Genomic DNA, 24267 nt, shown 5'->3' with positions numbered 1-24267 from the left:
CCTGGTTGGACTTTCTCCGGCATTTTGGTTCAAGGGAGGACCATAGGGTGGTAGAAACCCAGGATCATTCGGCTTTTGGCGATATTTTTTATCTTTCGTTGACGCATCCCGGTCAAATGAAGGTTTTCTGATTAAACTTGCAGATAGTTTTGCTATAGTATAATAGTTTGAATAGAGAATATCTGATTAAATAATTCTTATAACAAAAACAGCAAACGAAAAAACACTCACCACGGAAAGCAACGTTCGATATTTGTTTCCTGGTTTTGCGGAGAGATATACCATTTTAAATCAACGTTAGGACGTTCGCCAAGATATATATTCCGATTAAATGACGTTTTACGTGAATGAAGACTTTTCTCTCTCATCGAAAACATGATGTGTGCAAAATGCTTTTCGGTTTTTGGATGTGGGTAAAATGCTTTTTAATTTTGGAAGCAATGGCATTTGAGTAGGCTGGACTAGTTCTTATTTTCGGTCTGTTGTTTTCTCCAATCCAATTTTGATATTTTTGATATTAATGAAGTCACCATACGCTGATGTCTTCCAACAATAGTGGCCGTTGAGCGCGTGCCATTTTCTGGATACAGCTTCAAAAGGAACATTTGGAGAAATTCTAGTGTTTTGGATACATCTTTAGGATATTTGTAGAAATACACAAAATATACAGCCAAAAGCTGCTGGAACGCATGAATGATATTATTGACGCCTAAGGTCAATAGTGTGTTTTCGGCCTGAATAAAAAACTTTTGCCCATTGTCGGTCTGATCTGAAAAATTAATGAAATCAATTATTGTATTTTGCATTTCTAACTAGACTCCTAAAACCTGCAAAATCGCTCATCGTCTTGGTTTTTTTCTGCGCATTTTTTCACAGGGTGGCCAGTTAAAATCAATTTTGAAATTCTCGGTTTTCCAGGTTCAAATCACAAAATTTTCCAAATTGAATATTAATATTCAACGAAAAACGAAAGTGTTGTTTTTTCAAAACCGCAACCATGTGCAAATTTTTTAGGTCATGAGAAAATTATTTTCAGTAGCAAGACTGCAGCAAGCATTTTATGAAATTGAAAGTATAACTTCTTTATTAATAAGTGTAAGTGTAAGGACCACTTATTTTTTTTTTTCAAAAAATATGTTTCAACTTAATTGGCAAGTGCACTTTCAAATTCTAACCTCAAATTTTGTAAACAAATCACCCCAAACTGTCAATTAGTTGCTTAAGGAAAATTGATATTGGTTTGAATCGAATGGGTCATTTGAACCCATTTCGGGAATTTAAACATTGGACATCGAAATTGATTGAGAGATCTTGAACTTGGAAAATTAAGAATCAGAGAGATAATTCGAGATCTCGAACTATAAACAATTCTCAAGATATCGTAGTTTTAGGGACTTCGAAAAATTTCCATAACTCTGAGACTTTGAAAAAATGTGCGGGTCTCGGCGATAGATTTTTTTTCGAGATCCCAGTCTTGTTATTTTTTATGACAAAATAAATAACAATGGACGAAAAAAAAATAATTATTTAATTAAATAATGAAAAAAATAATATATTAATAATAAAAAAATGTTTTTGTAATTTTATGAAAAATCGCAGAGGAAATTTCAATTCTAAATTGGGCATTTTCTTTTGCCCCATTATTATTATGGAATTTGCATAAGCCTATCGACATATTTCCATTGATGTAGAAAAATTACGTTACTAAAAATTTAAAAACTTTTGGTGAGTCAAAACAAATTATGAACCAATTTCTGTTAGATTTTAAATTTTATGCAGGTTAGTGGTATCAGGGACGTCCAACATTACATATTCATTCATCTCTTAGAAGTTTGAGATAAAAATTACGGAAAATTAAAAAAAAATGTGTACCAATAATTGAGAGAAAAGTAATACCACAGACAAACAGACATAAGACATTGAATATTTCTCATTGCAAAACATCGTCGCAAAAACATTACCGCCATCTGTTGAGTACACTGTGGTGGGTAGCACGCAGAACAGATGGCGGTAGTGTGTAAACGCCAAACGCAAGGGAATTGACTATGCGCGCCACAGGTGGCGGTACTACCAACTACGATACTTTTAAATTGACCGTGAAATGCTTGTTCGATGAACAACTTGCGAGTGTTATGTCTGTTTGTCTGTGGTAATACAAAAAGTAATAGAGGTGAAATCACAGACAAACAGACATAACACATTGAATATTTCTCACTGTAAAACATCGTCGCTAAAACATTACCGCCATCTTTTGAGTACACTATGGTGGGTAGTACGCAGTACAGATGGCGGTAGTGTGTAAACGTCAAACGCAAGGGAATTGACTATGCGTGCCGCAGGTGGCGGTACTACCAACTACGATACTTTTAAATTTACCGTTAAATGCTTGTTTGATGAACAACTTGCGAGTGTTATGTCTGTTTATCTGTGGTGAAATCTACATGATCCAGAAATCATTGATTACTACTTTAGTTTAATTTTCATAAACTTTATGAATAGTTTGTACAAACATAGTGAAAGTCTATCGTCAATGAGAAACTTTTACAAAAAAAAATAATCTATACACTTTAAATAAATGCATGTTAAAGTTTTTGTGATTCATCCCGGTTCTCTCATAGAATTCCCGGATTTTTCCGGGTTACTTTTCAAATTCCCGGTTATTTCTCAGTTTTTCCGGTTCACTGGCCAAGCTGTTTTCGTTATGATGCAAGGAAAAAGTGGGCCGAAGACAACAAAACAATTTTTACGTAAACGCGCACTTTTATTAGCGTTTTCGCACTTTCCGTCAATGTGCACAATATGCTATATTAACACTTTAACCAAGGTAAGTATAAGGGAGGTACTCCAATCTGTCAGATTATGCATTCTGCCATATTGGAATGCACTACGACCAAGGGGGGGAGGTGACTGTCAAATACGAACAATCTTCGCCTACCTCGCATAACTGGTTCCAAACGTAAACAAGCCATAAGAAATCTACAGGGTTTGTTTACGTTTGGAACCAATTTCATACAAGAATGATCAGTAGGCTGATTTGACAGCACGTCCCACCCCAGACTTCGACAGCTGGCGAGTTACTTTCACGCTAAAATGCACATCCCTAATAATCTTAAAATTTACACATACTGAAATTATCGATAATTATCAATTACCTAACATTTAGCAAACGTTTACTATATTTGTAGTATATTGTTATTAAAAAAGAGCCTATTGTAAGCAAAAATTAACGTTTTTTATCGATAAGTTGCTTTTGTGAGTAACTCTTTTTGACCGTGTCAGCCAGCTGTCATTTTCCCGCCCCCACGCAGCATGTTTCCCTGCGCTCCCCACACCCACTGACTAACCAGATCGGACTACCTCCCTTCTACTTACCTTGACTTTAACCAATAACTAAACTAATCCGAATTAACTTACCAAGGAACACAATTGAAGGGAAGTTATCAGTTGACTGCATCTCATGGATATCCTGTGTAAGTATTGCAAAAAAAAAAAACAATTCAAAAGATATTAGTTTGTGCACTGACAACGAAAGGTCAAAGGGCCATGCGAGTGAACAATAGTGCAAGAATCCCTCCATTTACGCGGTTCGTGCAAATGTAGCAATGTTGGATTTTTACTGTATAAAAAAAACAATCAGATACAAGCATGTTTGAAAAGAGTGATTCACAAATTATGTCACGCTCTAAATGGGAGCGGGGCGAAGAAATGTGCGACAAGCAATATATTGGGTATAGGAAAAACTTGATGAAGAGAAGAGGGGGGAGGGGGGTCGGGGTTAATATTTACTAAATTTCACGTGACATAATTAAAGCATGACCCCATCTGATTTTTCTTTGAATTTTTTGAAACTAGTTGCATTGAATTTAGTTGAAAATTGAGATCACACGATCAAAAATAGCATCCAAAAAAGTGTCGTAAAAAGAGATAGAAGTGTATCTATAAACGGCAGGCAACATATGACAAATATATTCATTTACCTCAATTTCGTGAATTAACGATGAAACATTTTCCCCAAGCAATCTTGAAACGCCTTCAAGTACTTCAAAATCAGATGCTTTAGATGGAATATGCAGCGGTCGCTTGTAAGACTTCGACACTTCGATTAATTTTGCTCTTTTTTTCGCGAAATTAGTACTGAATGCTTCAGCACTACACCCAGTGGCTCTATAGAAATGGTAGTTTAGAACCTCGTTCCTACCAATCGATGGCAATTCCTGATGCAGCGTGTGTAGATTGATAGAACTGTCAATTTTATGGCGAATGAATGCTTCTGTGCCAATCAAAGCATCTTCGTTCAAGTTGTCAACTCGTTTTCTTGTAAGCACAATTAAAAGGTCTTTACTACAATGATTTTTACCGGATTTGAAGTATTCTGGGCGTACACCCACTGTACATCGACGATTGAAGCAAACCTTGCGACGTGTGGTATGTACTTCACTTCGATGGGCTCTGTTTAAATAAGCATTATGATTGCGTAGTTTGTCAGCTAAACTATTAGACCCGTCACCTATGGTATGTCCTTCGTCATCGCAATCTCGGAGTGTGGGATATTTGTTGATGATCTTTAGAGCAACTCTTCTAAAGACAAAGAACGGAATCTTTGAACTTGTAGTCCTTATTTGAGCAGTTAAGTGGTCAACAAATCGGTTATAGTTTGTTTCCGATATTCCCCTGTATCCAACGTTAGGTTGACGGCCTTGCAGCTGATGCATTACGTCGTTTGGAATTATTTTCCAGTCGACTTCGAATTTGGCCAATTTAACTGACGTAGGAAGGTCATTATTTTTAGGAGCGACTGGAACTTGTGCCGTACACTTTTGGCTGAGGGTGTTAGGATCAGGTGTAGCAGCAGTGTCGTCAACCCCTTGTGACGATGAATTTTCTTCCACTCCTGAGGTGACGGATACAGACAGCGTGTCGTCTTGCACGGATAGTTGCGAATCATTTACATAGATATTAGAACAGTATGCTTCTTCGCGCGTGGTACAAGTTGAAGCGATTGACAGGATACTCGAGTATTGATCTGTAGACAGATTCGCAATGCGTTTGTGAGTCAGATGTGCACTATCGTCCAAAGATAGTTTTCGTTTCTCTAACCTTGATGTGCTCGGTACTGCCAGAGGGTCTTCTTTAGTTGAAAGATTTGATACACTGGCATTGACAATATCACAATTGCCATATTCAATAGATAATAGTGCAGAATTGATGGCACTTGGTGGTTGACAATTGAGTAGCTCTTGAGAAATCTGAAAATATATAATGAGAGAGAGAAAAAATGTTCAATATAATTATTATGAAGATTGATGCCACCCAACAAATAAGGTCAATAAGTGATATAGTTCTAATGTGGATTTAAAGATTAAAAATATAAATACCTGATGTGTAAAATTGCGCAATCATTTTTTTCTTTCTATTTTAGTCATCATTTACTGATTGGAAAGCACCCTCATCCCATCTAATGAATGCAATTCAATAGTGAGGATAGTATTTAAACTATTAAACTGTAATTTTTCATACAGAACAGCTCCCAAGATCTCTACCAAGTAACAACAATGAAATATCAAGGCTACTTCAACAACATTTACTGACGAGATAACTGATTTTTAGTTGGGACGTCACCCCGATCTCACTACCGAACTAGAAAGCAACCCAACGAGAAAGCTCCCACCGAGCGAATGATAGGGTAACGGAGGTTTGGTCCGCTTTAGGAAGTCAGTATAAATTAAAAAAAAATATGATTTTGTTAAAATAAATGGTAAATTTATCAGGTCATTACAAAGAGCTGAATGTTTTCTGCCAAAGGAAATCGTTGCACAACGCAATTTGACAAACAAGTAAGCAGAACATGTGGACCAATACATTTTATTTTGGACCACCAATAAACCATATAACACTCCGAAAATATGTGGTGTAGTGGTAAATGTGATTGCCTCTCACCCCAAAAGGCCTGGATTCAATCCCAGTTGGCGCCTCCGTATTTTCTGAGGTATCCCTGTTACCTGATCACGAAGTAAAGCCGCTGGTACCCGGTCCCTGGGTTGATGGGTCGATAGGTAGGGTCCAGGTGTGGGAGCTGCCTACCTGGCATCGGTAGCATTCATATTCAGTACGGAAAACAGATCGACGGAAAACAAATCAAAGAAAAAAAGACGCTTCTCTGAGCAACGGTTTCAATCGAATCTAAATGACGCAATAACCCCATTTATACATTTAAAATGTATACATTTTTACAAAACTCTTGAAAGGTGGGTACAATTATGCCACTTTGACTTTGGACCGATTCAGCACGAATGTGGAAATGCGTGAGTATATTTTCAATTTACTACCGCTAAATCATAAATGAAACGTTTTTACTGAAAACAAAAATCTAAGACGCTTAGTAGTGTAATAATTTTAATGTTACTTTCACAATATTCTAAAATTTTATAAATTTTATGAGTTAAAATGGTGGGCCAAAATATGATATTAGGCCAAAATACATCCATTATCCATTCAAAAATTCGTAAGAACTGGTTTTAGGGGTATTTTTTGGGTAATGCGTTTGCACTTAAATTGCCTTGAAATTTGCGGGAAAAGTTTTATACAAAGTTCGAATGTGGGTCCCATAGTCGTTTTTGTCAAAACTGAGTTTTTAAATGCATGTGGTAGCGCTAATCACACATATTTTCATAATACTAGATTAACTCAACAACTTTGTTCTGAAAAAGTTTGAAAGACAGGCAAATTGGTTGTCCTATCACATAAGCTGTCGTCCATCAATTATGTCACACATTTAGGGGGGAGGGGGGTTTTGAAAACTGTGACGAGCCATACAAAAAAAAAAATTAAGGTCCATACAAAAAATGTGACAAAGGGGGGAGGGAGGGGGGGTTGAAAATGGACCAAATTTGCGTGACATAATTAATGGACCATCCCTAAGAAGCAACGGTACGAAGCAAACTTAAAACGCGATTTTCTCGGCTTAATTACTTGTGATTAAGAGCCGTCTTGCCCCTTTTATTATACGTATAACACAGACAAACAGACATAACACTCGTAAGTTGTTCATCGAACAAGCATTTAACGGACAATTTAAAAGTATCGCAGTTGGTAGTACCGCCACCTGTGGCGCGCATAGTCAATTCCGTTGCATTTGACGTTTACACACTACCGCCATCTGTTCAGTGTACTACCCACCACAGTGTGCTCAACAGATGGCGGTAATGTTTTAGCGACGATATTTTACAGTGAGAATTATTCAATGTGTTATGTCTGTTTGTCTGTGCGTATAATACATTTAAAATCCTTACCTGTGTTTGCTGCGTGTTAAATTGGTCATTGTTACCAATGCTGAAAGTAAGGTTGCTTTCGGCTAGCGTCCATTCTTCAGAATTTTCTAATAGCATAAAGCTTAATCCCTCTGATGATAATAAATCTAGAACCTCGTCCTCGACGATCATGGATCCGTCTACTTCCAAAACGACCTTGGTAAAATCTTTTTGAAAATGTGATCGACCTGCAAGAGTAAAAAGTGTTTGTTGATAAACTAATGGAAACATAAAATCATTGCACTGTGCTTTTCTTGAAATTCAACAGATTAATGACCTGATTTTGTCAGCCAACATGCATCTTACTTTTATCTTTCAATAATGTTAACGTTATTCTAAATAATTCTCATGCATCTTTTAGATGGATGTTTAAGGTATAAATTGATTCAATAAGGCCACAAAAAGTTTTCATAGAAGATTACAAATAAATCAAAAAAGAGGCTGACAAATCGTGTCATAAAAAAAAATCGGTTCAGTTTAAATAAAATAAAATTGCAAAACTCACCTCTTGCTAGTAAGTTAACGATTGAAGGAACACATTTAACATATGATTTTCTTCTGTGCGCATTGCATATGCGAATAAGACGAAACATTGAAGAATTCATACTGTAAAAAATATGACAATTGTTATCAATAACAATCTTAATAAACGCTCTTTTACTTGTGACACACATGCTTTTTGTTCACATAAACCATGCTAAATAAGATCAAGCTAATTTGGGCTCAAGTTTACGATTGATGAAATAAAGACTTATAAAAACATTTAATTGTAGAATATCGTGTTGTGGAGAGTTGACGATTGTTTTGATCTTTACATGAGCAGGGCAGACACTGAATTTAAGAAATTTAAATTCCGATTATTCCCGAGTGCTCAACACATATTTCCCGGTTAAACAATTGAAGAAAAACGTTACGAAATATTATTTTAAATGTAGAAAACCGAAAAATAACTATTGAAAAACCAAATGATCTATTTTAAAATTTAATATCGCAATAAAATGTCAATAATATTCAGATATGTCCATAATTGTACACAATTCAGATTATTTAAAAAGACAACTGGAATTTGATATTTTTCCATAAGTTTTAAAAAAAAAAATACGTGTCTAGGAACAGTTCTATAGAATAAATTTGAATTTAAGCCCTTGGGCTGATACATTTTTTGAAGATCACATGAGGACATTATCAAGATTCATAGCTAATCATTCTTGAACTTTGCGAGATTTGTTACTTCAAATAGGCGAATTTTTGATCTTTTTGATAAGGGTATTAGTTCCTCTTTCTTATGGTTTAATTGTTACTTTCACATTGTGGTAGGTATGATTTTCAATTAGGCTTGGATTTTTAATTTTTTGTCGAATCGGTAGACAAGACGTTTTAGCAAGTTAAAACTAATTAATATTTTTCGCTGAATGCTTATAAAAATATGTAATATTCAAAATGCTTCATAGTGGAATTTTTATTTGCACTACTGAAAAAGTGCACGTGGCATTGAGTTCTGCAGCGGCTGAAGCACAGGAATCCTTAGTGACCTTGGGTTGGAAGATGTTAAACTTGTTCCGTTGTTCGCGGACAATAGAGGGAGTGTATCAGAATGGCGAAGAACGTCAAGTGCAAGAGGGTCAAGCACCACTTCGATCGAGATCATGTCGCCACTGGAGGATTGACGGTAGAATCAATCCCTATGTTGGAACACATCTTTAACGAAGGCTTTGAACGCTGTCCGATTCGAAGGGTTGAGAAAGAAGCTGGGAGTGTTCGATCGAGAGAAGGTGAAGACGAAGTATGCATCTATTATTTGAATCTTTATCACTTTCTTTAGTCAATAACGAAGTGATCTTGTGTGTTGTCCGATGTCTAATTTTAAGTGTTCAGTGTGTACAACCTTTGGTTGGAGACGGTGTAAATTATTTGATGTTTTTATTGTCTATTTTAAGTTCATTTGAACTAACTTACCTTATTTTCTAGGAATGGCATGTTTATTGAACAAATACGTATTTCCCTGGCAGGTATATAACTTGAGAGGCGTAATGTCCGGCAGGTCTTTCACGTTCACACAGCTCAATGTTTTGGTACAATTGTCATCCTCAACAACTGGGATTCCGAGTTCCGTAAAATAAGTTGCACTCATTATTTCACCATATACAACAATGTCATTGGTGATGTCATTGTGAACGATTCCTTTTATCGAAATGGTATTAAAAGATTCCTCGTAGTCGTCATGCTCCATAAACAAACAGTGTCCAATTTTGAGACAAGTACCCATGTAGATAATTGAATTCACGTATTTGTAGTGTTGTGCATAACAATCAAATGATTCCATTATATGTCTTTCATTTTCGTCTAACTCATTACAGGTACGCACGATGCCATCGTACACAACCTTTTCATTGAATCTTTGCTTATCCGTACTTAAATACGCTTGCCAATACTGGTGTCTTTCGCTACATAGCTTCAAAATATTTTTGTAATTTCCTGCATGTCGCAGTGCTGTTTTGAAGTAAGAATGCTTGCGTTCACCGCTTAGAGTACTGAATTGCATAAGTGGTCCGTACTGAAGGATGAGATGGGGATAATGTGCAAGGTAGTGGTGTTTAGGCCGTAGAAGAGTCATAAAAAGAGATGATCTGATTTCTAAGTAATGACTTATCTCGAGTTTTAGCATCCCAACTTGCCTTACAGAGATCAGAGGAGCTGTAATTAAGTCAGTTATGTTTTTCAACATAATAATGAGTTTAAACGCAGGGTCAGCTTGAACTTTTTTGATCTTGATTAGTAACAAAGGTATCACTTGCATCATATGCCACATATCTATAGCTTTGCTAGTGACACACTTCTTTTTAAAATTAAGGTTGATCCTTGAGTTCAACTCAAACTTTTTCAAAAGATAGTTCAGCCTACTTTGTACATATTTTTCTCCAACCAGCTTGTTCCTGATAAATCGCCGAAATACTAGCATGATATCATAGTTGAAACATCCAAGAAACAAATCATGGGCCAAACAAGGCGGCATTCCGTATTCGAATAGTTGAAAATGTTTGAGTTCATTAAAAATCGTTGGTTTTTTAACACCTCTTATCGGATTTCCGCTACTGTAAAAATTCTGTAGATCTCTTTCATATGTAGTTTGATGCCTCATTTGACAGCTTTTTAGTGGAGAACGCCGGAAGTCTTCTAAGGTAGTGTAACAATACCGTGAACAATACTGCTGGGCTGAGAAATTTTCTACCAATCCAGCTATTTGATGTGTTCCTAACAGAGCAATACAAAATGTTAAACTTTCTTATAACTAACAAAAATATCGCCCATGACCTAATAGTGGCATGCATATACACAATTTTATTGAAAACGTACAAGAACTAAGGATACAGTCACACCACTTATAACCAACACTGTACAATGACCAACAAAAGAAATGCCGGATAATTACCGTAAACCACCCAAATCCTGCGCAGTTTAGAAATAGGAAAATTCAACTAAGTAGTAAAACAATATTATTGATACTAGCGATGAACTCTTTTTACCCAAAGGTAGTGCTGATATAAAGGGTGATACGGTCAAAATTTGGTCAAGGGAAAACGCGTGTAAATCGGTGAAATCGTTTATTTAAAAAATCAAATTAAATTTCATTTTCAAGTTCAATTAGTATAAAATTCAGGAAAAATATTCAGTTAGCCTTCCGCTTTTCCAAATCCGAATTGCCGGGCCTTACGCTTGACCCCTGCCATCAGATTTTGTACAGCCACCTTGTCCACCTTCTTCGCCGCAGAAAGCCAGTTTGCCTTGAACTGCTGCTCGCCCTTAGCAGTTTTTTTGGTCTTCTTTAGGTTCCGCTTGACAATAGCCCAGTATTTCTCAATTGGGCGGAGCTCTGGCGTGTTGGGAGGGTTCTTGTCCTTGGGAGCCACCTGCACGTTGTTGGCGGCGTACCACTCCATGGCCTTTTTACCGTAATGGCAAGATGCCAAATCCGGCCAAAACAGTACGGAACAACCGTGTTTCTTCAGGAAAGGCAGCAGACGTTTATTCAAACACTCTTTCACGTAAATTTCTTGGTTGACAGTCCCGGAAGCTATGAAAATGCTGCTTTTCAAGCCACAGGTACAGATGGCTTGCCAAACCAGATATTTCTTTGCGAACTTTGACAGTTTCATGTGCTTGAAAACATCTGCTACCTTTCCCCTTCCTTTTGCCGTATAAAACTCCTGTCCCGGAAGCTGCTTGTAGTCGGCTTTGACGTAGGTTTCGTCGTCCATTACCACGCAGTCAAACTTCGTCAGCATCGTCGTGTACAGCCTCCGGGATCGCGCTTTGGCCGTCGTATTTTGTTTATCATCGCGATTTGGAGTCACTACCTTCTTGTAAGTCGATAGTCCGGCTCGTTTTTTGGCTCGATGCACGGTTGTAGACGATACACCCAGCTTATTTGCGGCATCTCGGAGAGAGAGGTTAGGGTTTCGCTTGAAACTACCGGCAACTCTCTTTGTCGTCTCAGCGGCTTCCGGTTTTCGATTTCCCCCCGATCCAGACTTCCTGGCTGTCGAGAAACGTTCCCCAAACACTTTAATTACATTTGTAACGGTTGATTTGGCAACTTTTAGCGATTTTGCCAACTTTGCGTGCGAGTAGCTCGGATTTTCGCGATGCGCGAGCAAAATTTTGATACGCTGCTCTTCTTGCTTGGACGGCATTTTGACAACTGAAGAGTGAATTCCAAAATCAAAATAGGAGCAACATTCTACACACACACACCTTCAAAATGAGGGGTGTTCAGGTTTTTTTAATGCAAAATTGAAAGAAATACGTCAAGTTGATATTGCCCAAATTTTGACCGTATCACCCTTTAGTAGTATCACAGACAAACAGACATAACGCTTTGAATCTCTTTCACTATAAAACATCGTCGTTAAACACTAACGCTATCTGTTGAGGACACTCTCACGGCCATATACGCTCAATAGATGGCTGTAGTGTGTAAATGTCAAACGCAAGGGAATTGACTATGCGCGCCACAGGCGACGGTGCTGCCTACTAAGATATTATTAAATTGACCGTTAAACGCGTGTTCGATGAACAAGATGCGAGTGTTATGTCTGTTTGTCTGTTAGTATATTAGAAAAATATACACACACAAAACCTACGACCTAAACGTGTTAAAAAACGGAAATTGATTACTATGTAATTGTGCTTAATTCTGCGCATTTGAAAATTGCGATTCCTAATTCCACGCACTTTTAAAATCACTGTGATTGTTATATGTTTTCCTGTTTTCATTAGTACAATCTAATTAAACCTCTGGGAGGAGTGTCGGGTTAAACCTCATATGTTAGGGGCTAACCATTAAGTGCGTCCCGCTCTCGGGAAGGAGGTTTCCCTTTCACGTAACGTGCTTAATGGATGCTCCCTTAATAAAATCAGAAATACATAATTCGTCTTGATGTTAGTTATGAAGATTTTTCTGTAGTGGTAGGTGGGGCAATTTGGCCATAGGTTAGTGTTTTAGCGACGATGTTTGACAGTTAAAGATATTCAATGCGTTATGTCTATTTGTCTATGCTGGTAGTGTATATATGTTCCTTATCAAAAAATTGTAGACCCGTATTTTTTTATTTCGTCCTTAGGGTTCACCTTCCTGAGTTAGGGTGGTCCACAAAATCGACATTTTTGCTTATATGTATACCCTACTTTGAAAATTTATAACCTGTTAACTACTAGACCAATTTTCAATAATAAAAAAATAAAATAAAGGTATTTAAAAGGGCTATCTAGAAAAAAAACAATTCTTCTTCTTTTTTTTATTTAACGTCGGTCTCTGTTCCGCAATCTAGTGCCAATCACCGACGGACATCGATTGCCATCCATTGACAGCAATCGAATGTGCAGGAAGGCAGCTTCCACACCTGCGTAGGATATCGCACCCATTCAACACACATACATGGGGCGGGACCAACGGCTTTACTTCCCTTCCGAAGGAAGACGTGACCAGAGATTTTTATGCCTCAGAAAAATCCCACCGACCTCGGCTGGGATTTAACCCACACCCATTGGGGTGAGAAAGCAGTCACGCTTACCACTACACCACCGGCGCCGGCTAAAAAAAAAAAAAAAAAAAAAAAAAAAAAAAAAAAAAAAACAATTAACTGAAGGTCTACTGAATTCTAATATGCTAATTATTTTTTTTATGGATTTAACAACGGGGCAAGTGCATTCCCTATTGTGACTTACATAGTAGCTTTTATACGCCTTTCGTATATCCTGTATAAACATGCACAGACAAACAATTGGTCAAGGTACGGACTCTATGATAATAATAATATAATGCTGATTGCCGCTATACGTATAAATGTCCCATGGTTAAATTTACTTCGATGTATTTTAGAAACTTTCAAAGCAATTTTTTTTCGACGCATCATTTCAGCACATTTCAGATTGCTTAAACCTCGCATCATTCTTTTCTGTTTGCTGTGATACACAAAATGACGGTATATCTGAAATGATGCGTAGTGAAAAACTGCTTTTTATTTTTTCTAAAATACATGAACATAAAATACATAAATTATGCGTATAATGAAAGTTCCTATGGTATCTGATTCAGTAGTTGTTGTACCTTTCACATTACTATACTGCCGTTCTACGCATATCAGTCCCATGTTTCAACAGTTGCTTCTGAGAAAATCGCGAATAATGTTTCGAATCATTTCTGCTCATTGGAAGAAATATACGTTAAAACAAGTTAGCGCATTGTTCACATTTCAACAGAATCAATATGTTTTAGTGAAAACTACAGAAATTACCTTCAATGAAATAGTTAAGCCTATTTTTATACGAACAATATTTAAAGGGACTGTTATGCCTAGAAATTTACACTGAAGTAGGAAATTCTACGCATGTTAGTCCCACTAGGAACTGTTACTGTCAGTGTTGCTTTGATGGTCACGTTGCGTTTGACGTCTTTACTCTTGTGGTTACATGAGCGTGCTTGCGTTCTCCGCAGTTTTGGAAGATCCTAGATAGTTTGTATAGCTTTCAATCATTAAATTATACCAACAATAAATTTGTTGACACATCTATAAAACCATTTGAAGAATGGGCATCTCAAGAAACTAATGATGAATGCACTATTTAGAACATAAACTTCATAGCATCTTGTTCTACTCCTTAGCAAGATGAACGTAGGCCTAAAGGAGATTGTGCTTAATCATTTTGAGTCCAACCATAGATTTATGGCTGACATGCTGTGGACAAAAGATCAATAAGTTACACGATCGTTGAACGTGGGCTTCGATGATTTTAAGAAATACTTTGGAAGAGTTGACATGCACATGCAAATTTCTTCCGTACGGAGTTGACCTTTATACTACGTATTATTATATTATATAAGGGGCTTTTCATGAAACACGTAGACAGTGGTGGCACGAGTCCTGGAGTTTAACATTTTTTCCTTAACATTTGATACTTTTTGCGATAACCATTTTGACGACACACAAAAACAAACTGGCAAGCGGCAAAAATGTCATGACATTTCTAAACTGTTTTCTGCCAGCGACAGAACATTTTCGCACAAAGAAGCAGACAAGACCAGCGGCGCGCGCTACATAAATTTATGTCGTGTAGAATTTTGCTGATTTCTGGCTAATTACTGCATTTATTTGATGTTTATTGCATGGAATTAAATGATAAGAATGAAGACTGACCACTCATAAGCATTAATGTTAAAATTATGCGTAAATAAGGGAGTTGGTAATTTACTGTCACACGCAAGCCTGCAGCTAAAATTTCATTACAATAAACTGTTTGGAAAAATCAGGCTGCGAGATTTTATTTATTCTCTATCTCCGCTGTTCGCTTGGAATGTAGTTATAAACGGCCGCCCGTGTGCTGGCTGTTTTGTTTCGCTCTGGACGATGGTTTTTCAAAAAATGTACTGTTGCCACCTCTGCACGTAGACACTAGAGAGGGTCTAGTATAAGAGAGGAGCGGACTAGCTGGTTTTGAGCCAAACGAACTGTCAAAGCCAGAGTCAATCGAGCAACGGCATCTGGATTGCATTGGCAGTGTTGCTAGAAACTACCCATGCATAGGTTGCCAAGGCAGTTTGTTTTGAATCCGCTTCTCTTTTATACTAGACCCTCTCTAGTAGACACTATAGGGCGAGTGTGGGGGGTGGCGAGTGTCTACATTAGTGTCTAATATTGCATTTTTTTGAAATTAGAAACTGGCTTTTTTATATGAAATCCTGATTTTCTTAATATTTATCAACATTAAATAAAACTGCCACTCCCTAAAATAGTTCATACTGTTTCTTTTGATTGTATAAATCCTGTTTCCATAATTTGTGTACACAAATCGATTCGTAATGATAAATTCAGTCGAGAAAATCTTTGAGGGACACTTATGCGTAGAATTTCAACATGGGACAATTAGGCTTGATGTTGTTTTTATACAAACCCAGAACAAACAATATGTTTTTCTATTTTCAATCCAAACCCGCATAAGCGCGAACCATAAATTGACCTTACCTAAAATGGTTATAAATTGTTTATAATCCCTGCTAAACTTCAACTGAAATGGTTATGGAACTTTACATGAACGTTTAATGATAAAGTTTTAACCTTAAGTATTATAGTTTTTTGGAAGTGGACCTTACAAATAATGGGTTGTTAAGAACCATTACCATTCAACATTCTTGTTTTCTCCATACATTTTCGGAAAGAAAACTATACTAAAACCTTTTAACTTATGGTTTGAGAACATTAATGGTAATGGTTATGGTAACCAGTAAGGTCCATGAATGGTTTTGTAACATCGATCAACTTTATGTGGAATATATCGCGAATTGGTTGCCTGTAAATTACTGATTACCAATTCACGATATTTTTCACGTAAAGTTGAGCGATAATACAAAACCATTAAAGGACCTTACTGACTACCATAACCTTAACCATTAATGTTCTCAAACCATAAGTAAAAACGTTCTAATATAGTTCTCTTTCCGAAAATGTATGGAGAAAACAAGAATTTGGAATGGTAATGGCTCTTAACAACCCATTATTTGTAAGGTCCGCTTCCAAAAAACCCTAATACATAAGGTTAAAACTTTATCACACAAACGTTCATGTAAAGTTCCATAACCATTTCAGTTGAAGTTTAGCAGGGATTATAAACAATTTATAACCATTATCGGTAAGGTCATGTGATGGTTCGCGTTTATGCGGGAAGTCTACCTAAAAGAGTACTGTTTTATGAACAAAAGTGAAAAACGCCCAAAAGTAACATGGGACAGATACGCGTAGAACGGCAGTATATCAACTTAAAATATTTATGTAATATTCAAATTGTGTTTAGTGACTTTCATCAGTATCTGTTTGATTTTGGCAACATGACTTCAATGTCGTTAATTTACTTATGCTCTGCAGCTTGAAGTCTTAATCTCTGCTTAATTTTTTTAGATTGTCAGTATAATGGATCATTTTAGATGGCTGAGTTTTGAACCCACCACAGCTTGCATTTGGCGCTACTAATACGGACGATCCAATGTAAAATACTGTGGTAGCCACAGTACGGTCACAAACGAAGTGACAGACGGAGCGGCTCGAAAACTTTAGTGACTAACTTGCTTTTTCAATTTTTCAGTGTACCACATGGCAACACCACTACTACTGGATTGTACCACATGGCAACACTACTACTGGATTGTACTAGCATTTTTACCAAATGTATTAGAATGTTTTGGTTCTTTCTCTTTCACTCTACTCAAAACTGAAATGCATAAAAAAATGACAAAATGATACACTCTTTGCACACTGCACAGCAAAAAAAGTTGTTGAATATTACATCGAAACTGCTGCAACCAGGTCAATCCATCGGTTGCGTAATATCACATTGTACGATGTACATCGATTCTGCGAACAAAATTACATCGATTGATGTAATATTGTATCTGCTTTTTGCTATTACATCATTATTTCATACATCAGCTTGAATTACGTTGATCGATATTACATTTTTTTTGCTGTGTGTCAAAAATTAATTGTACACAAAATCAACTTTTTTCAAATCAAAACAAAAAAACTAACCCATCTGGTGGATGATGGCACAAGCTTCCAAGAAAATTCTATTACAGTGAACCACATTATTTTAATGGATTTCTTCGCCAGTTAGTCGTCTGTCACTTCGTTTGTGGTACGGTGCTGTCAAAACCTCAGCATCTCCAATGATCCATTATGAAGGTTTGGACTTGCCCAGATAATCAGATTAGCATAAAGTGTGTGGAAAGCTGAGGATTCAATAATCGTATGTTGCTATAATCGAACGGGTACTGTAAATAGAGATTTTCACGTCCGGATGTATTGGTGCGATATGTGAGAGCGTGTTAGTGAATATCCGAGGAAAATACATAACAAATCGATATCAAACTCATTTTTACAGATCTACTTTCATACATTTTTAGGTTAGCCAGAGGAAAATAATAAACAACTTTACACGGCGTTTCTCCCTCTAGTGTGCGTGTGTTAAACGTCACTAATCTCTATAGCATTATGTTGTAACGTGCATATTTACTCACAACTACTGAATAAACTGGACCTAAGTAACATGTTAAAATAATTATCAACAAGAAACATGTACCGCGGAACCGTTAATCTGAACGACACTTCGTTCTAGTAACCCTATGAGCATCAGAAAAGCGTATTTCTGGTAGCCTTATTTGCCGTTTCGTTTTGCAATGTTCCATATCAAATGGCGAATCTGCTTTTATGAACAATGGCGTTAGCCGTCGAGTTCTCGCGAATTAAAGCTCACGCATTCAAATTTACGACGCTATCAGGTAGAGGAATGTTTCTTTTATCTGCTAGTATCGTTCATTTGCATGTGTGTGCTTGCTAAAGCCATTATTTACAGAAGCAGATTCGCCCTTTTGGCATGACATTGGGATATAATGACGTTTGGGCAATTTTTAGGTTGCACTGCGTGCAGATTAGTGGGGTGCAAATTAAAAAGGGTCAGATTACCGAGGATCCACGGTACTGGATATTACAATTGGTTACCCTAGCCAATGTTTATGAATAAATTTAATAAATACCTAAATTATCTCCAAGTAATGTGAATAAAGTTCCATGAATCACAACCTTAGTTTCCTCAATAAGTATCTGCAGACCTTCGGTTTCTAATAGCTTTATGTCATCTATAAGAACCTTGAAGATAGATTCGACTCCATATAATTTTAGATCTTTTTCTAAGCACAGCAAAGCTAAGAAGCTATTTTCTGTTGTTGCCCGTAAGGCTGGATGCATGTTGCCGATAGTGAAGTATACTCCAATCAGCTTATGACGCGTCTTAGCATCACCCAATGGATTAACAGTACCGAAGCCATCTTGATATAAAAATATATGCACACTGTTGGTTTGTTGACAGAACATATTGTTTAAGAATCGAAGACCCTCTGTGTAGTTCGTCATATATCCGTCAATCTTTCTATGAGTGGTAAAAAGTGATGGGATGAGTTCGAATCCTCCATAAAATAACGATTCCAATGTTCGTAAAATAGGGACATAGTAAATGTAACGGTTGCTGTTAGCTGATATCTCTATTTGTACTGGTTCAACATAGCTGAAGTTATCTTTAAAATATTTTTTACGCATATGTTCCGAGCGAAATATTCCGTAGTCATGATTGAATAATATAGAATTGACATTTTCTGCTCCTAAATCATGCAAAATTTCATCAGTTTCGTATTCAGATAGTTGAAATTTGTTTGCAATTTTAGAAATCTTATGACGGTTGAATTTTTCTTGAGATGATGTTAGTTCAGCCATAGCATCGACAACTTGCTGCACAGCAACGCTCGTGACATGATGTTTAGATAGTAACCCTAAAAACATAGTTCCGAATGAATTCGCGGCATTCGAAATGTGCTGGTTTTCCTCAACATGAATTATCGATTCATTTTGATTTTCAAATACTGTAGAGCTTGTTGTACTGGGTGATTCGACGCAGTCTACTGGAGCACGTAAATTCTCGACGTTTTTGTGATAATATATGTTGTGTATCTTTAGAGCGTTCGCTGTTTCGAATGACTTTTTCCTGCACTTTAGAGGGCAATATACTGGAACACCTTCTGCCAAATGATCCTTTAGGTGTTTAGTCATGACTTCAAAACTGTCATGTAAAAAAAAACATTGATGAGCAGTACATTTGTATACAAACATATTCGAACTTGATATATGCATGTGTGATCTACCCAAATGTGATATAAATGTTGAATATTTTTTTATAGTGATGTTACAGCCATGAAGACCACACGAAAAAGATGTGTTGAACCTGTGGATATGCATGTGGCTTTGATAAATTGTCACATGGCTGAATTTTGAACCACAACATTTACAAGTGATATCCATCATATCTGGAAATTATAAAATGTAGGTTTATAGTTGATATTGTTACTGACACCATAGTACAACATTTATCATTTTTTGTTAAATTTATGTAGTACGGCTAGTATATTCATTAACTTATTTATTTGGTAATATCAACAGATTCAATTCACACACACATACACAGATAGTGCCACGTAGTGACGGAATTCCGAACCATAGCGGCCATCTTGTGGACGCCCTTGGTCTTTTGAAAAACTATGCTAAAGAGTCGAACTTTCTAGGTGGTCGGGTCGGGACCACAAGCTAAAACAAGTTCGTAGTGCCAGAATTCCGAACCAAACAGTCCATGTTGCAAACGCCCTTGGCTTTCTGAACAGCTTTGCTGAAGACTTGAACTTTCTAGGTGGTCGGAACCACAAGATAAAATGATCTTTTTTACATACACTAGTGCCACGTAGTGCCAGAATTCCGAACCATAGCGACCATCTTGTGAAGGCCCAAGACTCGAACTTTCTAGGTGATAAAACAAGTTCAAAAAATGGTCTTTTTTACAAGCACACTAGCGCCACTTAGTGACAAAATTCCGAACAAAACTGTCCATGTGCCGGATGGTCTTGGCCTTCTGAATAACTTTGCTGAAGACTTGAAATTTCTAGGTGGTCGAGATCACGAGATAAACAAGTTTAGAAATGCTACTTGAAGAATGATCAACATACCGGTACTGTGGCCGAACCTGACTTCATTTGGCATCGATTATTAGTGGCCAATCACGTAAAAACCGGTTTTACATACCAGAAACTCAAAATTTAGACTCTCACAAACAATTTGACCATATAAACATTTAGGTTTTAATGCAAAACACTTCTCCTAATATAGTTTGAAATCCGGGTCAATATGACTCGTAACACCACATTCGTAACTTTTTTTTTCTGTACCCCTTCAGAAACAATTTCAATGCAGAAATCTAGATTGATTTTAGAATATGTCCTATCTCCATGTGTCGATCAAAGAATCGATTAACTTTGTTCGGTTTGCAAATCCATCGGATATTGCAAATTCATCGCTCAGATCGCCATAGAAAGCGAATAAAGTTAATCGACAAATGAAGGACATATTCTAAAATCAATCGAGAAATGTTAGTTCTCAGAAATTAGGAGAAGTCAAGAAAAATCAGATCAGATAGTTGCTCACCATAAAAAGTTATACTGTTTCGAAAGTTCTTTTCGGGTCATATTGACCCTAACACCTAAAGAAGGTTTAACATAAATGTCTTCTATTGCTATAGGGTAAGTGAGCCAGTTATGGCACTAGTGCTCAAGGACAAAACTCAAATTTGAAATAAATTTTCCTGGTATGGTCCGCGTAGACATAGGTATGATAAAATGTATGTTCTAACCTTGCATGTTAATAATTTTGGATAAGAATGATAAATACTGAAAATTGAAATACAGATGGATCTCGATTTTGGCTACACAACTGCTTCATCATCAAGCTTAAATCAATGCTGACTATTTAAAGCTGAATTTACAAACCAAAGAAGGATCGAAAAGTTGTGGATCACCTGTGCTACCATGGGAAGGAAAGGGTTAATTGCTTGCATGCGTAATCGATCCAGGTTGCGTGTAAAGGTCCTACAAAAGTTTGTTCATAAATGTTTATGTGCCGTTTTAAAATGTTAGGCCTCCGTTCTTTGATTCAGGTTCAGTGTAAAATTGGATAACGATAACGTAAACACGAGTAATTTTGTTGTTGTTGTGAGGCAGCACAAATTTCCCGGTGTTCCCATTGAACTCCCGGTGATTTCAAATTCCTGGGTTTTCCGGCTTTCCCGGAATACCCGGTGGGCCAATATTAATACTGTTTAATACGACTGACACCATACAATTAGTTTGTTTTTTTTTCTTTTCAAAAAGCACTCACCTGTGTGTTCGCAGGATCTTGTCGGTCAATGGATATTATTACGGCATACACGACGCATCTGTAATTTTCAAAATTTACATGTGATACAGCGCTACATAAACATAATTTTTGGTGTACCTAGTACCTGTGATTGGGTGTCCGTTTAGCGTATTGCACGAGTGCTGCTCAGCAATGCGGATGGAGCTGTTCCTGCCGTGGTGTCACTGAAAGGATAAAAGATACAAATTACATTCATGTGCGAGAAGCTAAAACGGCGAGGAAGACGAAATTGTTTCTTGTTGGAATACAGTGGAGATTCGCTATTTGGGGGAGGTCTTTTCGTGTTTTTGACGTATTAAATCAACCGGAATGAGTGATTGAACCTAGGGGCGTATCACTTTTAAAATGCTTATTAACGATGTATTTAATAAAAAAAATGCATTTAATTTCCATCGTTTACATCAACCATTCAGTGGGATGTGAACGTCAAAACAAAGCAAGATATACAAACAAAACATGAAAAGAAAAATCGTCTATCCACACGATTTTGGTGGACCTCTAGTCTAGTTATATGCTGCGTTGCCAACGGAGGTTCCCAGGGAGTTTCGACGGTGTTTCCACGCATTTTCATCAGAGGAGCTTTGGCCAGTGAGGAGTTTGGATGCTGCCAACGGGATTTTCTCTCGTTCTCGGTGGAGGAGGTTCTGCATGAATTCTTTTGGAGACTTTTCTATATGCTGCAAATGCAGATTTTAGGAAAGTTTTTCTTGTACGTCGTTTGACTAAATTACGTAATTTTCGAATTACGTTTGACTAAATAAATAACAATTACAATTACAAACAGTATAACCAATAAAAAAATGTGAAAATACAAAATTTCGATGGCATTCTCTTGCGTTCATGGCGGACGAGGTTCCACACGGTTTCGGTGGCGATTTCTGATGCTTCCAGTGGAGATTCCAAATAATTTCGGTGGAAGTTTTCTGGTGTGCACGGTCGAGAAGTACGATTTCGGTGGATATTGTCGGTGCTAACAACGGATGTTCCAGGAAATGTCTATGTCGGGCCTTATTACGGGTGTCTCTACACGGTGATAAGGAAGTGATATTCAGAATTAGAGCCGTGATTGCCGTGCAAATCAAATGGGAATCACTTCACCGTGACGACAAGTGACAAGTTTTCACCGGGAAGTGACATCCGTAATAAGCCCCGTAATTTCCTCGTGTTTTCGGTGAAGATTCTGGTGGAGATTTGCTATGCTGCCAACGAAGGTTCAACGGAATTTTGCCGGGGTTTTCTCGCGTTCTCGGTGAAGCGGGCTTAGCACGATTTCGGAGAAGGTTTTCGATGTTGACACTGGAAGTTCCGGAGGCAGCTTCTGCACTATTTCGTTTGAGATTTCCGTTACTACCGGAGGAGGTTGCAGGGATTTTCTAGTAAGCTTATGCGTGTTCACGGCGGAGAGAATACCTTAGCATGATTTCGGTGGATATTTTGTATGTTACGGATGTTCCGGGGAGATTCGACAGTGTTTTCAAATGTTCACGTCGGATAAAGTTCCCGGTGATTTCGATGGAGATTTTCGCTGCTGTCAACGGAGGTTCCAGTGGGTTTCATCAGAGTTTATTTCGTCCGATGCTCCCATCGGTTACAGGGAATTTCGACGGATTTTTTCCGCATTCTCAGTCGAGGAGATTCAGGAAAAAAATTCTCTAGTCAGGAGTCTGGATTTGAGCTAACCGATGTGAACAACAACATGTTTTGGTAGGAACTGTCACTTAGAGCATCACGCTACAAAAAATGCACTAAGAGAATGCATTTATTTTTTTTGTTTCTAGTCAAAATGCATTTATTTATGTTTTATTGTAATAAATGCACCACAAGTGATCTACCCCTAGGATTGAACCATTCAAAAACAAAATTAAGCATAATTTTACTTACATGTAGATTTTAGCTCGACGCTGACGAAAAAAAAAACATTCACTCCCGACAACAAACAAACTTAAAATGGCGCATCAATCATCATCAGAACGAAGTTTGGCAGTGTTGCGAGATTTAATATAGCATCAACATTATATGATATTACACAAATTTTGTGTAATATTACACAACTATTTTGGAATGACTTGGTTGCATCTGATTCTGTGTAATAATTATGTTATTAATATGTGAATATTACACAGATGCAACGTAATGGACAATGGTAATTTTGTTTCGGTGTAATTTAAGGAGCGATGTAATAGGACATCCAAATGGATGTTATTATACATCTACTTTTCTTGATTACATCCATTTTGTTGTACATCATGTGAATTACGTTGATGCATATTACTTTTTTTTTTGCTGTGTAGGTGGTTAGACCAAGTGGAGCAAGATGTAGGAAGTGTGGGATGCTCGAGAAATTGGAGACAAGCAGTCAGGGACCGAGTTAGTTGGCGCAACTTTGTTATACAGGTCAAATCTTGAGGGACGTCGGACCAGCAAAAGTAAAGTAAGTATCTTATACGTTTGCCAACATTCCACGACAATATATGATTAGGTTTTCACTTGGTATGTAATGAACAACAGAGATACGCGATAATTCGTATAGTTTCTGCGATTGATGGTTAATTTTAAATGTACGTATAGTACTATATAACAGCATAACTGGATCGTCATGTTCACCATCTGTCATTGTCTGCAAAAAT

The 24267-nt window shown here is 37.2% G+C and overlaps 2 protein-coding genes across 4 annotated transcripts; both read right to left on the bottom strand.

Moving 5' to 3' along the window:
* Positions 1-310: 310 nt before the first annotated feature.
* On the bottom strand, positions 311-23557 carry LOC135706316 (uncharacterized). Of its 3 annotated transcripts, XM_065227924.1 has the most exons (8): positions 23522-23557; positions 21726-21804; positions 21602-21659; positions 7813-7913; positions 7290-7495; positions 3978-5246; positions 3415-3466; positions 311-769 (listed from the first exon to the last, which is right to left on the bottom strand). In XM_065227924.1, exons 4-8 carry the CDS (start codon positions 7910-7912, stop codon positions 462-464), a joined length of 1935 nt encoding a protein of 644 aa, XP_065083996.1. In that variant the 5' UTR covers position 7913; positions 21602-21659; positions 21726-21804; positions 23522-23557; the 3' UTR covers positions 311-461. The 3 variants fall into 3 exon arrangements, with proteins under 3 accessions (XP_065083996.1, XP_065083998.1, XP_065083999.1); XM_065227926.1 differs by lacking the exon at positions 23522-23557 and having other exon boundaries at positions 21726-21948; XM_065227927.1 differs by lacking the exons at positions 7813-7913; positions 21602-21659; positions 21726-21804; positions 23522-23557 and having other exon boundaries at positions 3978-5023; positions 5098-5246; positions 7290-7407.
* On the bottom strand, positions 9265-19907 carry LOC135706373 (uncharacterized). Its single transcript, XM_065227985.1, has 2 exons — positions 19862-19907; positions 9265-10544 (listed from the first exon to the last, which is right to left on the bottom strand). Exons 1-2 carry the CDS (start codon positions 19905-19907, stop codon positions 9265-9267), a joined length of 1326 nt encoding a protein of 441 aa, XP_065084057.1.
* Positions 23558-24267: the final 710 nt, after the last annotated feature.

Source organism: Ochlerotatus camptorhynchus, unplaced genomic scaffold, assembly GCF_037179485.1.
Source record: "Ochlerotatus camptorhynchus isolate MF236.1 unplaced genomic scaffold, CSIRO-AGI_Acam_v1.1 ptg000277l, whole genome shotgun sequence".
Classification (NCBI taxonomy): Eukaryota; Metazoa; Arthropoda; class Insecta; order Diptera; family Culicidae; genus Ochlerotatus; species Ochlerotatus camptorhynchus.
Note: the sequence above shows the minus strand (reverse complement) of the source record. Positions and strands in the feature narration are given on the sequence as shown.